Source organism: Lygodium microphyllum, chromosome 28 (assembly GCF_053477565.2).
Source record: "Lygodium microphyllum isolate KBCC chromosome 28, Lygodium_microphyllum_v1.1.10, whole genome shotgun sequence".
Lineage (NCBI taxonomy): Eukaryota > Viridiplantae > Streptophyta > Polypodiopsida > Schizaeales > Lygodiaceae > Lygodium > Lygodium microphyllum.
The window spans coordinates 83,307,052-83,330,268 of record NC_141162.1 but is presented as its reverse complement, the minus strand read 5'-3'; the positions used below and the strand labels follow the sequence as shown (position 1 = coordinate 83,330,268).

Below are 23,217 nucleotides of genomic sequence, written 5' to 3'. Positions count from 1 at the left end.
TAAATTTTACATACCCACATATTACTCTATTTTTTAAGTGTACAATCCGAAACACCGTTTCTCTAATTTCAAAATTTTACCCATTTTTTTCATTTCCGTTTCCCCCGCTTCCGAAACTTCTCCGTACTATGGCTACATGACCATGGTTTTCATACCACCTTTGGTGATTGCAAATGAAAGATCTGTAAGGGATCTAGAGTTATTCCCAGAGGTTGCAAGAATAATACTTTGCATCCACTTCATGTATCTAGTGTGCGTAATCGTGTTGTTGCCGTGACCAAGCAGCAAAGTGTTTCCTTGTGGCTGGCCGGTTGGGACACACGAGTCAAACAAGAATGAAAGTGCTTTCTCGTTTGGGTTACTTGCCTTGTCTTCGTTATGTTGATTTTGAGCATTGTGATCATTGTGTTTATGGTAAACATGCACAGACGTCTCATAAAAAGTCTCTTTCGCTGAAATCTTCTCCTCCAGAGCTAGTACATTCAGATGTATGTTAGATGCCAGAATTATCTTTAGGGGGAAAGAAATATTTTGTCACCTTTTTCAATGATGCTACACAGAAGGTATGGGTTTATCCTATTCATAGCAAGGATGAAGTGCTTGACAAGTTTAAAATTTTATTAGCATTGGCTGAAAATCAGACAAGTAAGACACTTAAGTATCTTCGCTCTGACAATGGCGGGGAATATGTGTCCAAGGCCTTTCACGCATTTTGTGACAACAAAGGGATAAAGAGGGAGCTCACTGCCCCTCATAATCCACCCCAAAATGGAGTTGCAGAGCATATGAATCGAACCATCATACAAGATAAGGCCCATACACTGCTGTCTCAAGCTGCATTATCCCATGGTTTTTGGGCAGAGGCTGTTATGACAGCCGTACACTTAATTAATCGGTTCCCCAAGAAGCGTGGTCGGGCAAGCCACCTTCATATACTCACCTAAAAGTGTTTGGCTGCGAAGCTTTTGTGCACATTCGTAAAGAAAAACGTAGCAAACTTGAGCCAAAGTCCTGTAAATGCATTTTCCTAGGATATGGTGGTGAGGGTCAAATGGGGTATAGATTATGGGATCCCGAGAAAAGGAAAGTAGTATGCACTAATGATGTTATCTTTCGAGAAGATCGCATGCATAAACAACCCGAAAAGACTGAGGAGGTCCGTAGGGTTGTATTCCAGGAAGAAATACCTTTTGGACAGCAAAATGTGCCCGCTGTACAGCAGCAAATACCTGCTGTAAATGAATCTGTAAATGCAGAAAATCATGCTAGAAATGATCAGCCAACTATTGCCCATGATAATGAGCCACTACATGTGCAAGAACGCCAAGACAGCAAGCTGTTAATGCTCATTTGCAGGCTGAAATGCCAGGACAGCATGCTGAAAATGGAAATTTGCAAGAACAGCCAGCAAATAATGATCATTGGGTTAGGAGATCTTCTAGGGCTACTAGACAACCTGATAGATTTGTTCCTGGTGCAAATTATGTGGCTGATTATGTCATGTTGACAGACTGTGGTGAATCGTCTTGCTTCAAGGAAGCAATGGATAGACAGGACAACAAGAAATGGTATAAAGCCATGTTGTCAGAGATGAAATCTCTTGAGAAAAATGGCACTTGGGACTTGGTGCAGTTGCCTAAAGGGCAGAAAACACTTCCATGCAAATGGGTTTACAAGAGATGGTCACTTCAGATCCCTCACCAAAGTACGAAGTAAGATTGGTTGCAAAGGGGTACAAGCAGGAGCATGGAATTGACTTTGATGAAATTTTCTCTCCTGTAGTCAAGATGACTACGTTGAGAACCATTTTGGGCTTGGTTGCAATTGAAGATATAGAACTTATACAGATTGATATAAAGACCGCATTTTTACATGGTGATCTGCATGAAGATATATATATGCAGCAGCCTGAAGGGTTTGTGGAAAAAGGGAAAGAAAAGATGGTATGTAAACTCAAAAGGAGTTTGTATGGGTTGAAACAAGCACCAAGAAAATGGTATCATAAATTTGATACATTCATGCAGTCTCAAGGTTTCCATAAGTCAAGTGGATCACTGCTTGTACACTAAGAAGGCAGCAAATGGCAGCCTAATTATCTTGATTCTGTATGTTGATGACATGTTGATTGCTGGCAGGGATACTCATGCCTTGAATGCAAAATCACATTCTTGGCATGAAAATACTTAGAGATAGGTCAAAAGGATTGCTCTATCTTGTTAGCAATTTAGTGAGCTCATGTGTAAGTCTGTGCTGTAGAGGCTTTGGCATTTCATCTAGTATTTTTCTGGCATTTTCTGGTACCCTTTTTAGGGATGGGGAGCATTTAATGCTAGCCGACTACATTTATTGCTCCCCCCATTTTATGCCTATATATTGCTGGCCTCCTCCTCCTCTTTGTGTACTTCAATCATCACTTGTGGATTCTTTAGGGGAGAGAGAAGCCGGTGCTAGGGTGCCCACACAACCAGTGACTCACTGTTGTATGCTATTGTCTCGTGTTCGATATGGATTCCATTTCCCTAGCATACATCTGAGTTCTCATTTGTATGTGTTCATTCTTTCTCTTGTCTTGTGTTTCAACAATTTATTTCAGCATGTTGTTTATGCTTCCATTGCTGCACCACTTCTGACATGGTATCAGATTTCAGGATTTGTGTTTTTGCTGTGTTTTCTTGCTGATTTCAAGACTGTTTTTCCTCTTGCTGATCAAGCAGCTATTGCTCCAATCACGCGACCAGTTTTGCTTGCGTTTTTTGCTGACGTCAGCATCCAAACAGCCTGTGCATCCATTTCAGCCTGCATTTTGGTGTTTCTACGTCTCCTCCTGGCTGGGCACTTATACTATCAGGCCGTTTTTGCCGTTTTTGACAGTTTTTTTACTGATTTCTTGACTTTTTACAGCAGCTTTTGTCTTATTTTGATCAGATTTTAGGTTATACTGCATGTGGGTTATGCTGCATGTAAACTCTTGCTTTTTGCAATCTGTGCTCGTGATTTGGCTATGTTCCCTCTCCCAATCCCTTCTTTTCTCTACTTCTTTTCTTAATCCTCTCCAGATGGCTCCTCCATGCACATCCACTAATGACAAGCTCCATGGACCTGATTAATACGCGTGGAGTGGGGTGATGAAGCCTTGGTTTATTCAAAAGCGATTATGGTACGTGGTTGGTGGAGCTATGGCACGTCCTCGACAACCTTCTCCTGTTCCATCTAATTTTGATGACGACAACCATGAGGAGGCAGTGCTTACATGGGATTCGGATGATGCCCATGTTTATTTGGCCTTACTTCGGCGTATTTCCAAAGAAGTCCTACCAACAGTCACCTCCTGTACAACAGCTTCAAATGTATGGTCGAAGTTACACTTGATGTACGAGGCTCCTTCCACCATGAGGGCCGTTACTCTCCATGGCCAGCTCTAGCAACTAAAGTTTGAATCCAAAGATACGATTCAATCCTTCCTACTTCGTGTTACCCAACTCCATGACCAGCTTCGCACTATGCAGTCTACCCTATCAAAGGCACATCTTGTTGGTACGGTACTCTACAAGCTTCCTCAGGAGTTTGATGGAGTGGCAAATGCTTTATGAGCGCAGACATCTATGACTACTGTCAGTTTTCTTCACATGTCCTCCATGCTACTTGAGCATGAGGCTACTTTGCGACTATAGGGAAGGCTTCCATCACATTATGGAGGTTCAAGTGAGGCTCTTGCAGCTTCAAAGAGGGGTTCAAAGATGAAGAAGTAAAAGGCCTAGTGTTACTATTGTGGCAAGAAGAGTCATTTCAAGAAGGATTGCAAAGAGTTAGCGCCTTCCAGGAAGAAACAGGAGCAGAAGACAAAGCAGAATGTGGACTCCTCCGACGAGTCATCCTCTGCCTCAGATTCCGATTCCAATCCTCCGGCCAAGGTGAAGTCCAAGGCATGGAAGGGATCCTCTTCTTTGGATCGTGAGAAGGGCTTGGTGGCCCCTTCCTCAGCTGCTTTCTAGTGGTGGTGATGAGAACATCCCTTACGACTCTCCAATGCCAGAGAGGGAGTGTGAGAGGGTGGTGAGATGGGGCAACCGTGCCTCATCTATGTGTCTATACCGATGCACAAGATCCAGAGAGAGACATCCCTGATGCATCGACCGAAGTCTGCTGGCAAGTACAAATCTTGGAGCTGGAATTGACATCCAGGTTCATGATGGAATGGTTACTTGACAGAGAGAGGAAGACTTTCGTCCGACTCACATGAGGGGACCCTTTGGCCGTTTTGGCCAAAGGCCGGGATTCCATGGTCACATGTTCATAGACATGTTTGGCAGATTGGTCTTGTATGTCCTGAGTGCGAAAGGTGACATAACACAGAGAGCTGCTCTAATTCTTCTCTATTTTCAAGTGGTGATGTTATGATCGACACTGACATCAGATACTCTCCGAGGCATCTTGGTGGTGGGCTAGCCACTCACTACTTGGATATCCATGGTTCTTCTAGTGGTTCTATGTTGTATAGTTCCACATCATTGTACTATTGTATTGTATCAAATCACCCCTGATCTGAGAGAGAGTGTTAGCAGATTAGTCAGCTCACGTGTGAGTCTGTGCTGCAAAGGCTATGGCATTTCATGTAGTATTTTTCTGGCATTTTTTGGTGCCCTTTTTAGGATTGGGGAGCATTTCATGCTGGCCAACTGCATTTATTGCTCCCCCCATTTTATGCCTATATATTGTTGGGCTCCTCCTCTTTGTGTACTTCAATCATCACTTGTGGATTCTTCACAGGGGAGAGGAGCCAGTGCCAGAGTGCCCACATAGCCAGTGACTCACTGTTGTATGTTGTCTCGTATTCGATATGGATTCCGTTTCTCGAGCATGCATTTGAGTTCTCATCTGTATTTATGTTCATTCTTTCTCATCTTGTGTTTTAGCAGTTTATTTCAGCATGTTGTTTATTCTTCCATTGTTGCACCACTTCTGATATATCTATCTCAACAAGAGTATATCTCCAAGGTTTTGCAGCATTTCAATATGGAGAGGGGGAAAAACAATTAGCATTCCATTGCCTCCATATGTGAAACTCGGTGCAGAGGACAGCCCTACATCTGATGATGAGAAGGTTGAAATGGCCAAGATACCATATGCTTCAGCTTTTGGCAGTTTGATGTATGCTATGGTCGCTACACGTCCTGACATTGCCTTTGCAGTGGGAGTGGTTAGCAAATACATGGCAAACCTTGGTAAAAAGCATTGGGAAGCAATGAAAGGTATTATGAGATACCTCAAAGGCACAAAGGAGTTGTGCATCTACTTTAGAAAGTAGAAGGCATCTGTTGTTGGCTTTACGGATGCAGAATATGCTGGTCATGCGGATTGCAGAAAGTCCACTTCTGGGTATGTGTTTACTTTCACAGGAGGAGCAGTCTCTTGGATCTCCAGTCTACAAAAGTGTGTTGCATTGTCTACTACAGAGGCAGAGTATGTGGCTACCACTAAGCCATACAAAGAGGCTTTATGGCTTTCACGTCCGGTGGGAGAGCTTGGCATTACAAAGTTTCCTATTCTCCATTGTGACAGTCAGAGTGCTATCATGCTAGCACAGAATCCCGTCTTTCATATGAAGACGAAGCACGTACAAATAAAGTACCACTTCATTAGAGATGTACATTGAGCTTGCCAAAGTGCATACAGATGATAATCCTGCAGACCTTCTCACGAAGGGTCTTCTAGCAGAGCGGTTTGCTCATTGCCGACAGATGATCGGAGTTGGATAGATATATGTATTTCAGCTTTATACATACCTAGACTTAGTTGATTCTTTTCTCCTCTTAAGGCACATTGCCTTTAGGTGGGAGGTTGTTGGGAATAAAGGCCCTCGTGTCTTTTAATGTACCTTGGTGTGAACACACCCTTAGCACTTGTACTTACACATATATATCTATCTAAAAAAACCTGAAGTGGTACACTCGCCATTGTACCCACAAATCATGTACACTCTCTACTCTGCTCTCTCTCACTCTCTATCTTGTTGCTGCTAACAAACACTGACTATCTCAATCTTCGTGCCTTCCGATCACTACAATGTCAAGAAGATTCCCCTCTAGAACCCATGTACCTATATACGTATAGAGATGAGGTTCACCAATCCCATCTCACCATCCTCTCACGCTCCCTCTCTAGATTGGAGAGTTGTGAGGGTTCTCTTGCATCACCTATACTAGCAACCAAGAAGGGAGGCCCATGCAGCCATCATCGAGGCCACATAGTTGGAGCCTAAACCTAGACTTGGAGATGAGGAAGACTTTCCAAGAGAGTCATCACCCTTTGTCACCATCCGCTCCTGCTCCTATTGCAAAGCTACTAATGTCCTAAAGTCCTTTTGGAGGTGTCCCTTCTTCCCACAATAAGAGCATTGAGACTTGGTCTTTTACTTCCCTATGTCACCTCTCTCTGAACTAGAACATCTAAAGCACCAAGATATAGCATCCTCACCAAAACTTGAATCTCCATACAACAAGTGTCCAACATAACATGCATAGATGAGTAAAGAATGTCTACAAGCTGACCATCAAGAGGAGATACCGCAAAAGCCATGATGAGGGATACAAAGAAGATGAAGAACAACACGGATCTTTAGGGAAAAAGCATGTCAAAAATACAAACTCACAAGGATGGCACAAGTTCAAAGCAATAACGAAAGCACTTAGAGAAAATTTCAACAGTAACTAGAATGTAGTGATAAGAACACGACAACCGGATGCACATGAACCCTCTCTAAAGCCTAGTGTGAAAAGATGGACCAAAATGGTAGCCATCCAAGCTGTAGGTGCAAAGTTATCATGGAAATCCACCCTTGGTCACTATGCAAAGCCCTTTGCAACGAGCAACGCCTTGTGCTTATCTAGAGTGCCATTAATATGGTACTTAGTCTTAAAGACCCATTTGACTCTAGTCACCTAATGAGCCGTTCAAGGCACAAGATCTCAAGTGCCATTCTGCTCAATCGCATCCAACTCCTACTCCATAGCCTTCTTCCAAGGTTGTGACTGTAAAGCCTCCTTCACGAAGGTGTGCTCTCTATCTTGCATTGCACGAGACATCAAACTATGGCTAGTATAAATAAGCTCGTTGGAGCATGCCTAGTTCCTCCCAAATCGCCGTGGGCTAACTTGCGGGGCTGCCACTCCTCAGAAACTCCGTCAATCCCAACATCACTGAGTGTATCGCATACCTAATAAGGAGGAGGCCAATACTCCCCCCACCGCTCTACCTTTGCCAAAGTCTCTAAAATATCCACCAATGCCAGCTTAACGGGTGAATCTAGTGGTAAAGTAATCTCCTTATTCACTGATGGTAGAGCCTCAATAGGCAGAGACTTCAAAGGCACAAGATCAAGTGCCCAACTATCACCTAGATCACCAAGTACGGGATGCTCAACACCCCCCTCTATAGCTGAAAACCCTACAAACCAAAAATCTCGACTTATATATACATCCCATAAAACGGCATCATAAAGCCTATATCCTTGGGACTGCAATCTATAACCTACAAACACCTATTGTTTGGAAGTTGGCTCAAACTTGTCCCACTTTTTCTTCAAGGCGTGACATAAGCATAACAACTTTTGACCAAAGTAAGCCTCAAAAGGTGGCATACCAACCACAACCGATGTAGGGGATCAATTGAGGATATGGACAACATGTTTAAGCACCACTTACCCATCCGAAATCAGCTGCATACATAGTTGCCACGAAACGCATTTCCCAACCTTAGGAAACATTGCAAATATCAACCCATTTCATAAACCTTAGAAATGGCTGATTTCGTATTCAACCCCCAAACACTAAATGCCCCTTTTTTTTTTAAGATGTTTCATTTTTTTAATTAATTTTTTTTAATGTCTGACTCCAACCACTCATGAAAGAAACAAACCATTATCGCAAACATCTCCCTTTTTTACTTCACGGTTTTTATTTAATTATGTCCAATGAGTTGTCGTTTTGTTTAGATGTTTCTTTTCCTTTTTTACTTAGCATTTTTTAATTAATATAGTCCAATGAATCATTGTTTTTCTTAAAGACATTTAGTTTTTTACTTGACGTTTTTTATTTAATGATGTCCGACCACATGAAATTAAAAAACAACAATCACCAAGGCATTTCCTATTTAAAGCCTTGACGAATTGAGTCTTGATGAATCAAGATTCAATCGTGGAGTGTGGACGATCCAATTGTGGCAAAGTGGAGTTTGGACACTAGACGAATTGACGATTTTGTTCCTGGTGAATCGTGCAAGCTGCATTTGTCAATTGTGAGTGATTTGTGATTGCCCTTGTGTCCACCCTACATGTGTTATTTGTTTGGCCTGCTCTTGCACATGGTAAGTCTTGACTCATGACTAATTACTCTTTCTTCTTCTCGTATTCTTTGCAAACAACAATTGGGTAATTGATGTCCATGAACCATAACAAGCTACTGCCAACAAAAGCAATCCGATTTCAGATTTGTGATTGTTGCCCATGAACCCAATCTATTTAAGAATCACACCAAACACGTGTAACACAACTCACAAGTTCCGAAACCTAACAAGGACGACCTTCTAGGTACAGTAAGGATTCAAGAATTATCTATTTTTTATTTTCCTATTCACATTCTTCTTTTCTTATTCTCTCTTCCTTTCCTCTTCAATTGGTTTACAGATTGGACACATGATGTCCCAGTGCACACAACCATGGTCCACGATCCCAAGTTCCCATATCCATGGAAGATGGTTTATTAAATACTTTTCTAATTGTTAAACAACTCAGATTATTGTCATGTTGAGGAAGGGTACTCCTTTGTGGAGTAATGTTACTATCAATACTTCAAGATATGGTGGAAGTGGGACAACAAAATGGGTATGCAAGTTTTGTGCAAAGTGTCATCACAGTGTGGCACAAAGATTAAAAGCTCATTTCTCACGAACAAAGGCTTTGGGATTGGGTCTTGCTCAAGAGTATCCAAAAATGTGTACGATAGTCTCAAGTCATGGAAAGCCCAAATGTTGGGCATTCCCATTGACAAAGTGGACGCATGGGATGATGAGCCAGAGGCAAACCTCTCAACAATTCCAGCATCTTAGAGCATCTCTCTTGATGCAGACAATGAGGCTAACTCTATATAGGAGTCACAAGCTGCAAGTTCTTCGTTCGTACGGACTATGCCCTCAACTAAGAGAACTGCACTACCCATACACAAGCAAGGAGACATGAAAGCATCATTGCAGAAGGCAAGGATTATTCATACAATGTGATTTATCCTTTCACATTCTTCACCCTCCTCAATGGAGTCAGCAATTCGTGCCATCTCTCGCATTGGGTATGAATAGGAGGGTCCGAAGTATGAGATATAGCATACCAAGAAGCTTAGCTACAAGAAAGAAGCCCTGATGAAAGAGCTAGAGCCTTTGAAGGCAACATGGGAGAAGTAGGGATGCACAATGCTATGTGATGGGTCGTTTGATGTGCGGAAGAGAAATGTCTACAACATATTGGTTTCTTCTTGCAAAAGTACTACGTTGCTACATCCCATAGATGCATCGGTTGCAAGTACGATCGTCAGAAGTGCATACATACGGTCTCATCTACGATAAGCAATTATTGATATAAGTCCAAGAAGTATAGTGCGTGTAATTACAAATAATAAATCAAATTGTATGGCCATGGAAAAGCTGCTTAAAGAAGTATTCTCTACCATTGTTTGGACACCTTGTGCTACACATATCCTAGACCTCATGATTGAGGATGTACCGAAACTACCTTGGGTGGGATTATATTTTCTCCACTGCATGTATCATGGATTTTGTTTCCAAGAGACCCAAGGTTCTCGAGAAAAACAATGATTTAGAGCTTCTTAAGCCTTCCAAGACAAGGTTTGTTGTCTTAGAAAGGGTTATTAGGATGCGACACGATTTACTTTGCACTATTGTTTGTAGTGAGTGAAAAAACTAGGAGTAAAAAAATGATCCCAAGGCAATTGCATTTTGTCGCATTGTCATGAAAGATGATTGGTGGAAGGACGCAAGTAGCCTAGTGAAAAACATAAATCCCATGTATAGTGTCCTCACATTGACAAACAAGGAAGGAAGCACCATCTGTTTTCTTTACGAGTTCATGGACAAAATTAGAGAGGCCCTGGACATAAATACTACATTGTTAACTTTTGAGCACACTTTCTTTTAGAATCAAGATTTTGTAAGATAAAATTTTGTTTTCATCTTGTTTTTGTTAGCAGAGTATTTGTCAGCTCATGTGTGAGTCTGAGCTTGATCTGGGCTGGGCATTTTTATTAGGTATTTTAGGTATTTTTCTGGTGTGGCATTTTATGCCAGCAGAGCATTTTATGCACCAGTCGACCAGCATTAATGCTGGCCGACCAGCATTTATTGCTCCCCACTTTTCAGCCTATTTATACTCAGTGGCTCCTCCTCAGTCATTATCATCACCTTCACCATCTGCAGACTCTGTGGAGAGAGGAGCCAGAGCCAGTGCCAGTGCCAGTGCCCACACAGTCAGTGACTCACTGTTGTATGCGACTGTCTCGTGTTCAGATATATGGATTCCATTTCCCGTGCATACATCTGAGTTCTCATCTGTATCGTGTTCTTTTCTTTTCTCTTTTTGTCTTGTGTTTCAGCAGTTTATTTCAGCAGATGTTTATGCTTCCACCGCTGCTCCACTTCTGACATGGTATCAGTTTTCAGGATTTGTGTTTCTGCTGTGTTTTATTGCTGATTTCAAGACTGTTTTCCCCTTTTCTGCTCTGGCGGCTGCTGCTCCTACATGCAACCTGTTTGACCTGCGTTTTCTGCAGTTTTACCATCGCCTGCTGCCTACGCACCTTCTACTGCCTCCGTTTTTCATCTGCAGCTGCTGGTGACAGTTTTCTACCTGTTTTTCTCCAGCTTACAGCCTGCATTTTGCTGCTTCAGCATCTCTCGTGGCTGGGTGACTGTTACTTCAGGCCGTTTTTGCTGTTTTTGGCAGTTTTTGACTGATTTTTTGACTTTCTGCAACAGATTTTGTCTTCTATTAATCAGATTTTGGGTTATATTGCATGTGAACTCTCATTTTCTGCAGTCTATGCTTGTGTTTTGGCTGTGTTTCCTCTCTAAATTCCATCTCTTCTCTACTTCTCTTCTTATCCTCTCCATATGGCTCCTCCGTGCACTTCCACTGATGATAAGTTACATGGACCTGATTATCTCACATGGAGTGCTGTCATGAAAGCTTGGTTTGTGCAGAAGCGGTTATGGTACATCGTCTGTGGCGCTATTGCTCGACCTCTCCGTCCTTTTCCTCTTCCTGAAGACTTTGATGAGGACAACCATGAGGAAGCGGTGCTCACATGGGACTCGGACGATGCCCGTGCTTACTCGGTGTTGGTTCGGTGTATTTCTAAAGCGGTCTTACCAGCGGTTACCTCCTATAGGACCTCTCCTGAAGTATGGCAGAAGTTGCAGCAGATGTACGAGGCACCTTCCACCATGCGGGCAGTCACACTTTATGGCCAGCTCCAACAGATGAAGTTTGAGCCAAAAGATACTATTCAGTCTTTTCTTCTTCGTATTACGCAGGTACAGGACCAGCTTCGGCACATGCAACCTGCTCTTCCCGAGGTGCATCTCGTCGAAACGGTCCTCTACAAGCTCCCCCCAGATTTTGATGGAGTGGCCAATGCTTTGTGGGCGCAGACATCATCGACTCCTGTCAGTTTTACACATATGACCTCGATGCTTTTTGAGCATGAGACATCTTTGAGATTACAGGGGCGGCTTCCGACACATTATGGAGGCGAGGCTTATGTAGCTTCAGAGAGGGGAAGAAGAAGTCGAAGGCCCAGTGTTACCACTGTGGCAAAAAGGGACATTTGCGGAAGGACTGCAAGACGTTAGCGGCTTCTAGGAAGAAGGAGCAGAAGACGAAGCGGGTTGTTGACTCTACCGATGAGTCCTCTCCTTCATCAGACTCCAACTCAGATCCTCCGACCAAGGTGAAGTCTAAGGCGCGGAAGGGATCCTCTTCTTCAGATCGCGGGAAGGGCTTGGTGGCCCCTTCCTCGGCTGCTTTCTAGTGGTGGTGATGAGGTCATCCCTCACGACTCTCTTGTGCCAGAGAGGGAGTGTGAGTGGGTGTTCAGATGGGGCAGCCGCGCCTCATCTATACTTTTATACAGGTGCACAGGTTCCAGAGAGGGACATCCCTGACGCATCGACTTCAGTCTGGCGGACTCAAATCCTGGAGCTGGGATTGACATCCAGGTTCATGATGAGCTGGTTATCTGACAGAGAGCGGGAGGCTTTCGTCTGGAGCTCACATGAGGGGACACTTTGGCGGTCTGGCCAAAGGCGGGGAATCCATGGTCACCTATGTTCAGGGGCATTTTTGACAGGATGGTCTTGTATGCTACTGCGAGACATTGGTGATGGACACAGAGACATTCTATGATCTTCTCTATTTTCCGGTGTTTGGTACGATCGACATCGACATCAGGTTCTCTCCGAGGCACCTTGGTGGTGGCTTGATCACCCAGTGCTTGGGTATCCATGGTTCTACTTGGTGGTTCTATAGTTTCTGATCCCTTTTCATTGTACTATTGTATTGTATCAGATCACCCATGATCTGAGAGAGGGTGTTAGCAGAGTATTTGTCAGCTCATGTGTGAATCTGAGCTTGATTTGGGCTGGGCATTTTTATTAGGTATTTTAGGTATTTTTCCGGTGTGGCATTTTATGCCAGCAGAGCATTTTATGCACCAGTCGGCCAGCATTAATGCTGGCCGACCAGCATTTATTGCTCCCCACTTTTCAGCCTATTTATACTCAGTGGCTCCTCAGTCATTATCATCACCTTCACCATCTGCAGACTCTGTGGAGAGAGGAGCCAGAGCCAGTGCCAGTGCCAGTGCCCACACATCCAGTGACTCACTGTTGTATGCGACTGTCTCGTGTTCAGATATATGGATTCCATTTCCCGTGCATACATCTGAGTTCTCATCTGTATCGTGTTCTTTTCTTTTCTCTTTTTGTCTTGAGTTTCAGCAGTTTATTTCAGCACATGTTTATGCTTCCACCACTGCTCCACTTCTGACAGTTTTTTCTTTTCTCTAAAAATTTGAGATTTCATTATATTTTTCTTTTTTATATGAAAATTTAGGGATTTGAAAGACATGGAATTGATGTTGGGATTGGTTTCATAGGCTCATCCATGTCGTTGCACATATCCTTCATTCTTTATAGAGGAATGAGCAAAAGTATATCAACAAAGAGCTAGAGGATGGATAAAATGAGTATAAAAGTTCATGGGAGACGACAATGATATGCTTTTGAAACTAGAGGAGGAATGGCTTTTTTTTTTTTTTTACAATCAGAGCAGTGTATTCAAGTCACGCACTATAGAGTAAAAAGCGACTAGATACAACCAGTCTCTTGGTGGAAAAAATATAGCATCGAGGTATTACCCAACTCCCATAATACAATTTGCTTTTTCATTTCTATATAAACATTGAATTTTCTAGCTTGTCTTATTTCAAATACACATTGTAATGAGAGTTCTCTCACAAGATTGTAGCTCTAGGCCTTATGAGAGAAATTGGAGTACATGGGCCTTGCTCCATACTACGAAAAAAAATAAACTCTCTATACAACAAATTGAGAGATTAGTCTGCTGCCATTGCAATCTATGATTGCTCAAAAAAACTAACTATCCAATCGAGCCTCGCCCAGTGAACCCCAACAAGATAGATATCACAAAATGCAAAGAGATGCCAAACATTCCACACAAAGAGAGAGATATCTATACTATGTTGTATGAGAAGATTGCTGAGACTAGGGAGACAACATCGCCGCATCAGTGGTGGCCAGCAAAGGAGCATCCTCAATCACTTATAAATGGAGGAAAGCGGGCGATGAAGGAGCAGCCACAGCTCCTATGTCCTTTGTAGTCTTATTCTCCTTGGTGTCTTTCTTGTCCTTGCCGAGGCAATCCTTCTTCCAATGACCTATCTTGCCACAGATGTGACAAGTAAACTCCTTGCCTTTATCTTGTTTGGCCTTCTCATTCTTCTGCTTCTTCTTGTTCTTGTTCTTTCCCTTCTATAGGAAAGACTAACCTGTCAACACCTCTGACTTGGGATCATTCTAACCTTTGAATTGTTCCTCTTGGTCTAGGACCATCGAAACCAACTCCTCCCACTTAAGGATATTTGTTTATCCCGAAGCAATCAAGGTGGAATAGAATGCATTGAATAGGGATGGTAACTACCAAAAGAGAGTTATCACCATGTCTTCCAAGGCAATCACCTTCCTTGCGTTCTAAATCCACATTTACAACTGCCGAAGCTTATTGGCATACTCCCGCATAAAAGAAAACTTGTAGGAACTCAAAGTCTATCTATAAACCCTCAGAGATATCCACTTCATAGCGACTATCTGATTGTACATTTGATCCAACTCTAGCTACATCTCTCAAGCCACAGTCAGCTTGTCAAGTGTTTGAGTGTAAGAGAGAGAGAAAAGAGCAAATGCAAGCATTCAATTTATCCAAATGTGCCGATACCTTGAGCAACTTAGCTTTCTCATCAACAGAAAGCTTGGAAGCATCATGAGCTATAGGACGGTCTATAGCCTCGATTATGAGCTCTGCTAAATCATAGGAATCCAGGATGGCAAGCAGCATTACCCGCCAGATGCGTTAATTCTCCCCATCGAGCTTCTGATTTGAAAGAAGAGCCAATAACACGGGGACCTTACAATCCACATTAGCCTAAACTCTACATCAAACTTGAAAGACAATGTCACCTGAATAACATATACAAAAACAAGTATAGTCCCATCTGACTCTGCAAACGATGCTTACTAGGGCATCCTCCGCTTATTTCATACTTGTTTCAACCACTTGAGGCAATGAAAACGCAGTCTTTTCTCCTTCATGAACAGTAAAAACCTGCAAACAACAGTAACTTCACTTCTTTCACGTGCTTCACCTATTTGCCTCACCCTTCGAACACTGAAAACACAAACTTTTGTCACGCTGAAATCTCTCTTTCAAGTCTGCCCACAATCAATCAGCCCTTCAACACTCCTCTGACACTGTGTCAAAGTGCAGCGAATGCGCAAGCATATGGACAAGACTGAAAGACAATGAACATGAGAGAACGAGAGAGAAAAGAGACAATAGAACACAAAAATCTGCAGTCAACAAATGTTGAAATAAAGGAGGTAGACATGCAAACTCGTTGTTGAAGTATCTCCGCAAGCCGATCACTCTCTCCACATTAAAACAGACAAGTTAAGTGGGTTTCCTGGCTCTATATGCCTCCCATGCTAGAGAACTCGCCAATGTCTGCTACGGCAATTCCTATCCTACTATAGCAAATTGGGAGGTGGCTGGGGGAAAGTAGCACATCAAGAGAGAGAGGTCTCTGAGCCTCTCGTTCGTGAGTCTTATCCACATGTACATAGCCTCCTTGACTCATCTATTTACTTGCATCACCCCCTAGCAGATGTTGGCAATATAACAAAGATCCTGAAGAACTATCAGCCATGCAACCGACCAACAAAAAATGTGCTACTACAAATATTGTCACTGGAACAAAGTTGTAGCCATTAAGCTGAATGCTGTTACACCTGCATGGAAGTTTAGCACATATAATTAGAGAATTCTGGCTATGTCATTGGTTACTAAGGTCTGCAACAAATATAGCCTCGGACTTCAAAAAAACAAACAATATATAACAGTGCACATTAAACACCTAATTGAACTAGTGGATGCAGCATCCAATACATGCTAAAGCAAATTTAGAATTACTACACAATATCAAAAGCTTTTCCTTCCAAAAAGTTTAAAAGCACCTGTGATGTGTAGAAAAAGTTCTCAGTTGCAAAGAATTTTCCTCGTAACTCTGGCACATATATGGCTCCAACAGCACATCGTTGATATAAGCAATTGTCTACAACACAGACCATGAAAAGTTCAAGTTGCTTGCAAAGCTTCACAACAACAGGACTCTAGATAAGTCCAATGGTTAAAAGTCCAAACCACCAACTAGCCATGTATCATAAAACTAGTTTACTGACAGATGTACCCGTGCCTTTTGTGCCCCAAAGTAAGAGTAAGGCATAAGAAAAAAAACATGACAATTTCCATGTAAAGCTTGCAGCATGTGACCATGATACTAAGTATTACTACAGATTGCAATTGAACACATTCTAAAGGCTAGATGAGTTGATCCTAAAAATTCATCTAGTTATTCTTCTATGTACAAACTTCTCTTTTTGATGTAGCAACAATAGATAGGTGACATAGTTACCTCGGCCAACTTGAAGTAGTTTAGATGCAACCCTGCGGCATTCCGAAAAATTTCCAGCCGACTGAACAGAAGAAACTCTGATATGATCTGCATCAATCAATGTGTCTGACATCCTTGCAAGCTCATCAGGGCTCATGACAAACCCCTTCGGGGTACATGGATCAACAATAGCTCCTTCAACAGATGATAAGGCTGCAGCATTTTAATCCAAACATAACCATTTTATTTTTTTCTCTGCAACTTCACAAGATGCCATTTAAATCTGAACATAACCATTTGATTTTTTTTAATCTGAAACTTCACAAGATGCCAACTTTACCGGCTTCAGATCAACTTTATGCAACCCAAAATGGTACACTAAACAATATTAAATCATATTTAAATAGAACAGAGGCTCCAACTTTGGTGTCTCCATCAAGTAAGCAAGTGTGATATTTCCTGCATACTGACTGATTATTGGATAGAAACTCACAATTTTTCTCACCACTAAAAAATGGTCCATTCCTACTTTGCATAAATTCTTGGAACTCCCACACAAGAAATAAAAAACTGTCAATTTCTCATCTCCTAATCCTCCATGCAGAGGTTGGAAATTTTTATGTCAAAAAGGCCAAGCAAACAGTAGCCGTAGATCATTTGTCATACATGGTTTTAATACTCCAGAAGCGAGCAGCTGTACAAGGCCATCCCAAGCAGCTTCCTGCATTCATACAACAAAGTTGATATAGCTGCAACTTTTAAAAACTGAAAGAAATAACTTAATCTAAAAGGCAGAAACCTCCCCACTGCTGAATTCATATTGCTTAATGCATCCCATGCTTTGACATTTGCTAAGAAACTGAAACCTATACCCATCTTCTTCATACTCAAGTGACCTGTAATAGGCATTCACATCACATCTCATGATATTTAGGCAAGCGTAGTACCTTAGAATGTCATTAGTAAGTATAATCATGTCCTGCCATGCCATGCTGCTGCCCTATTGATATGCACAGCACATCACCTATGTTCAGACCCATAATGTGGATTATACTAGGGCTTACTCGAAAAATCATACAATACCCCTCCTAAGATCCTAGATATGCTTACATCTTCCTGGCCCTTATCTCCCAAGATTCAATGCCTCATTAACCACTATACATTATTGCACCCACCAAGATAGAGCAGCAACAGTGAATCACATGCAAAGCAGTGGCACATCTGAGTACGTTTGTGCTTCAATAATATCATCCATTCAGCGCGAATCAGTCCTCCAGGCTCCACATGTTATTCCTTGCATTATAGTAGCTCTATTATGGCTGTGTGAAATGGGACCGAATACATCATACCACCTTACATTATGTACTTCAATGGTAAGAGGTTCTCAGAGATTCCATATTGCTGGGACCATGATGGTATTGGCCTATGTTACATTGCTTTCATGCTCGAGAAAGTTCTCAAAGCTCTAGCTAGTGTAGTCTGTAGAATAGCAATTGAGAAACTTCAGAACAAAGGATGCAAGTGAAGAGAACAAGGCAAACACCATTTCCAAGAGTAATGTAGCTATTTGCCTCTCTGATCAACTGTTTCTGTACATTAACAGCATTTACAAATACAACATACAAGAGCTTGGACTTCACAGGAACTCAAGGAGAACTTAGTTGTTTCAAGCCCTTTTCATCATATTATTGTTGGATGATATCTAATGCCAAAGTGCAACACTGTAGAAGCGGATGCACAGGCTGAGATGAAGAGTGGAGAAAGTAAGGCAGGGTGGGAGGGTCACTGAACAGAATGAATGCTGAAGACTGAAATTTGAAGCAGAATATGTACAGGGGTGAGTGTCAGAAGTATGACATTCAATAGACCGCACAATCTGTCTGACAGAATGTCCATGACCACATAGCCAGCACATCGTGTTCTTTGGGGCTATCCAGCCTCTCAGTCCCTCCTCAACTATACGCCAGAATATTTGAGAGATCACTTTCCCACTAGTGCTTTAGAGAAGTACTTCTAGCTCTTTGGTATTATCCATGTTGCCTTGAGGTCTTACTTATACTCCTTTGATTGGATGAGATAGTGGCATTATGGGCAGTTTAGCATCCTCACAATCATTGCTTTTTTGAAGACCATCTTTTGCACTTACACTTTCTTTCAAAGATCATTCAGCAGTCTTTGTTTGATTTCTCTCTCTTGGCCACTAACGAATTCAAGTTTTTCTCTATGCTTCATGTGTTTATTCTTACTGGACATAATATTTATTGTACGATACATAAGACATGCAACTCGTTTCACCAAAAAATGTGTGCACGCGCGTGCGCGCGTGACAACGAGATTTTTCCAAAGACATGCACCTCAGAAAATGGCCATTATAGATGTGCTTGGTGGAACATTTAGCATATCATTAGAAGTGAGAACTCTTGTATACACAGCTGTCTCTACTTTTTGTTTAATTTCTTTAGCCATGACAACATATACGATGGATCAGCTGTATTTACCATTTTGGTTTCATTAGCCATTCTAGCCTTTGATAGTCGTTAATGTCTTCTTTTTGTGACAACTCATACTATATTGATAAAGAACCAGTTAAACAGCCAATTGGCCGTGGGCCCAGCATCCAAGTCCCGCATTGAAATTTGTGGTAAACCTCAATGCCATCATCTAGCACACTCTCCCTCCCTCTCCCCCATCTCCCTCTCCCTCTTCTTTATATTAAGAAAACATGGTCAGTGACTGTCCTTTCAGGTCCATGGCTCTAAAGCCACCACCTTATGCAAAATTTCTTCAAAATAATCTGCTTCAATGCTACCTTATAATGCTAAAGAAAAGAAACCTGACCAAGTCTGTGCATATACAGGGGGTAAACTATCCCAGAAGTTGGAAGACAAACCTGGCCCAAGTGAAGAAAGCTGTGTGTGTAGAGGGTGTAAATTATCCCCCCCAGCTCCAAGGTATGCAGAAATTCAGGGGGTGGGGTTAACTCAGGTACAAATGTTACCTGCAAAGCCATTTCAACTTACAGGAATTACAGCTAAGTGTAGATCGAGTCAACAATAACATTATTGCATAAAATTGGAAACTGCCACTAACTTTTCCCTAGTTTCAACAAGATGAATTGTTACAGCTCAAAGTTCACAAGCAATGAAATACAAAAATCAAAAGAGAAAATCGGGTATGCTAGCAAGCGAACGGAGGTATCTGGAGAGCTATTTTACATGATAAGAGTCTTATTTCTCAAAATGCAATAGCTCCTAAAGGGCCTTCTTGTCATCTTGTAAAACAATTAGTTGGTCAACACTGAATGTTTCAAGATTGGACAATAATTAGGTTGGAAATAATGCAATATTCACGATCAAATGCATATTGACCTGCTCTAGCCATGTGAGGCCATGCTTTTCCTACTTTCATCTGTTTTCACAAGTAAAAAGAGTGAATAATAAAGGACAAGCCAAGAGAGAAAACCTGAGCAGAAGCCCCACCAAGCTCAATTATTCCAGTAGTATCTTGTGGACTTCTTCCAAGACTTCCAAGAGCATAATTAGCAGCCACCCAAGCATAGACCCCTTCATCTACTCCTGTTTGGAGGGACAAATGTCACCTTATTGGGAAAAACATGCCTTTTTGTTCCTCTGATCCCATAATACTTTCAAACCCAAATAAAGTGCAAAACATTTACACACATTAGAAACAGAAAATCAGGCTGGAAGTGTGTGAAACCTCACCAAACAGCTTCCACACCTTGCTTACCGAAAATGTCTTACAAGATTAATGATTTTGTCCATCACTCTAAAACTGTAAGCTGATGCAACTCAATTCAAGTAGTCAGATCTGCTACACATCATGACCAAATTCTCAGGTCGCAGGGGCAATAGTTGGTTCACCCAATGAAATAGCCAATGACAAGGATCCTAAGTTTACTAGCCATTTTTGGCAAACAATTATCCAAAAGTTAGAAACTTAATTATCCATGTTATCCTTGGAGCAACCTGAAATCAATGAACTAACCAAAAGGACAAATCAAACCATGGAAGATATATTGCATGCATGTCTCCCATAGGCAATCCAATTGGGAGCATCATCTTTCTTAGATTGAGTTCGCTTATAACAATGCTCAATATTCAACTACTAGCTATAGCCTCTCTATGCTTATATACAATTACGAGCCAAAACCACCAATTGTTGTAGCACTCAAGCAGATGAAAATGTAGTCCATGGTCGATTTTCTGTACGATATGTAAAAGATGTTGACAACTACTAGGGAAAGTATTAAAATGGCCCAAGAACATGCCACGTTTCATGCTGACCAACACTATACTCTCTCAAGACCTCCAAGAGGGCATGTAGGATTCAATGACTATTGGCAAGTGTTATACATTACCGTCATGGTATTGTGGTCTTTTTTAAATTACCAAGAAGATAAGTAGTGTAACCTACGAGCTAGATTTACCTTCCGAGATCCGAGTTCACCCTATGTTCCAAATGAGTCATTTGAAAGAACGATTAGGTCAAGGTGAACGGATTATTCCAATTGAGGAAGTCCCGCAGCTCGAGGATACCGCTCAATATATTCCACTCAAACTCAAATTCATTCTGGACCTTAGGACTAAATGATCCCATTAGACTATTTGTCCCAAGTATCTGGTCAAGTGGAAAAACCACCCAGAGGTGGAGGCTACTTGGGAATCAATACATTTGTTGAAGAGTCATTTCCCTCACCTCATCCCTAAGAATATTACCGAGGACAACGATCATTCATAAGGGGGAAAGTGTTACATCCTTGGACATCCAGATGGGCACTAGTAGCATTGGTCATAGTGGTCATGAAGTGACTTGGTGCGAATGCACTAAGGACACTCTGGGACTAGGGCAGCCGAGTCTCATTTATAGGACTCAAGGCCCTAATGTGCACATTCATTGAATGGTAGCAGTACATGAAGGCTTGAATGCTGGAAATACAAAATATGCTGATCTGATGTCATCAATGCTCCAAACAAAGGCAGCTTGCTAGGCCAAACAGCAAGGCAGCATGCCTGTCTGGAAAACACAGGTATGACAGCAAGTACAACCCTGCAAACAGTAAATGCAGAATGATGGATGAAGGCGACTGCTTGAGAGGAGTGCTGGTATGCTGAGCGGCTTGTAACTGCAGCAAAACACAGTTCCTGAGGTATATGACGTCCGCAGATCACCTCGAACAGCTAGGCAGCAAGTTGACCATGTAAAGGTAGAAACAGGGGTTTGAAACAGGTCGCCAGTCCGGGGCCTGGGGCAAAGGTCATAGGCATCTGGGAGGACTCCCGATGATGAAGATGATGCAGTAGGGGTCCTCCAAACCTGGTGCCTGCTGATGAAAGCCTTGCAAAAAATGGGCAACACTTGAAGAAGCCAAACTAATGATGTCCCCCAGTTGGGTTGTGGGCAGCGAGAGGATGAGTGCTGAAGATGAGTGAAGATAATTTGATCTGAATGAGAAATGACTGTGAGAGTAATGAATGCCAAAATTAAGTGTTAATTCATGTGAGGATTTGGTTGCTCAATAAGAGATATTGACTAAGTAATATGAAATGGAAGTCTTAGCAATACATGTTGGTTATGACTCACTGCACTCTGCAATTGTAGCCTAAAGGCGCACAGAGAGAGAGAGAGAGAGAGAGAGAGCTTACCCATGGGCGATTCTGATAAGGCTGCAATCAGACAAGTTATGAGGTCAGGCTGGCAACAACAGTCTATAAGACATAAAGCAAGGCTCTTTTAAAACATGGAGCACGAGTCACAAAAGTACCACACCAAAATGGCACTTTACTGAATATTCAAGGAGTTTATTAATGTTTTACCATTAAAAAGTGCTACATCTTAGACCCCTATAACATACTCCAAGTTTGCAGACTTCTGATAAGTATATTATATGCACCTCAAAACAACTATGGTCATTGCTCCCAAACTTGTTGGAGCATGAGATCACAAGGAGGTAATTCTAGCCTACTGATAGCTCGAGTGAATGATCGTTCTTGGCTATAGTGATGCTATACAGCCTCATATGCTCCTAGCCAAAAAGGAGTAAAGTACAGGGTGGAGAGAGGCCACGATAATGCTCTTTTGTGTTCAATGGATTTGATGTGCATTGTCGAGCCCACATGTTATGGTGACTCCAAACCATGGCTTGGGGTGTCCAACCCAAGTTCCTTATGGGACAAGCAACATGATGCTTTCATGTGCTCTCACATGGGAAGATCCAAACAGCATGCTTATGCTCTAGTGGAAAATTTCTAGTGTCATGATAAGCCATCCATGGAGATTGTGTGGCTATAAGAGGTGCACAATGGTTAACTTGATGACCGGGGAAGCAATGATGGGATGCGAGGTAGATGCTATAGAGTGCAAGAGGGTTGAGAGAGGATAATACAAGAGAGTTATGTGGGTACAAAATAAATGGTACCCTCATTGTTTGTTATCTTCACTTATATACAGCTGTACATTGTGTACTTCTACAATGAGTACACACCCAACTATTGGCCATTAGCCTTTACCCCAATAACCTCCCACTTTAAGGCTAGTGCACCTTTATGACAGTATAAGAAGAAAGTGAAAATACTATCCAATGCCCATCAAAACTCTACAGTGTGCAACGTGCTTAGAATGTAAACTCTTCGAAGAAGATCTATTGGGTTATCATTTGTATAGATCTTGGCAAGCTCAATGCACTTGTCCTTGAGAACCTTCCTAATGAAGTGATACTTTACCTCAATGTGCTTCTCTATTGCATGAAACTTTGAAAGACTAGATTCTATGCTAACTAAAAGGCACTCTAACTATCATAGTGCAATAATGTAGGCACCTCTCCTATAATGCCCAAGTCTCTCAATAAACAAGTAAGCCATGTAGCTTCCTTGCAAGCCTCAATGGTTACAAC

At 42.0% G+C, this 23,217-nt stretch overlaps 1 protein-coding gene across 1 annotated transcript in view; it reads right to left on the bottom strand.

The window, feature by feature from the left end:
- LOC148011692 (putative apyrase 5) overlaps positions 1 to 23,217 on the bottom strand; it is a 115,418-nt gene that overhangs the window by 73,149 nt on the left and 19,052 nt on the right. Inside the window, exons 3-7 of the mRNA XM_087670036.1 lie at positions 19,770 to 19,882; positions 19,198 to 19,305; positions 16,974 to 17,028; positions 16,329 to 16,520; positions 15,871 to 15,968 (exon numbers count right to left, since the gene is read on the bottom strand). Of these exons, the coding sequence (XP_087526162.1) occupies positions 15,871 to 15,968; positions 16,329 to 16,520; positions 16,974 to 17,028; positions 19,198 to 19,305; positions 19,770 to 19,882 (566 nt within the window). The remainder of the gene's footprint in view (positions 1 to 15,870; positions 15,969 to 16,328; positions 16,521 to 16,973; positions 17,029 to 19,197; positions 19,306 to 19,769; positions 19,883 to 23,217) is intronic.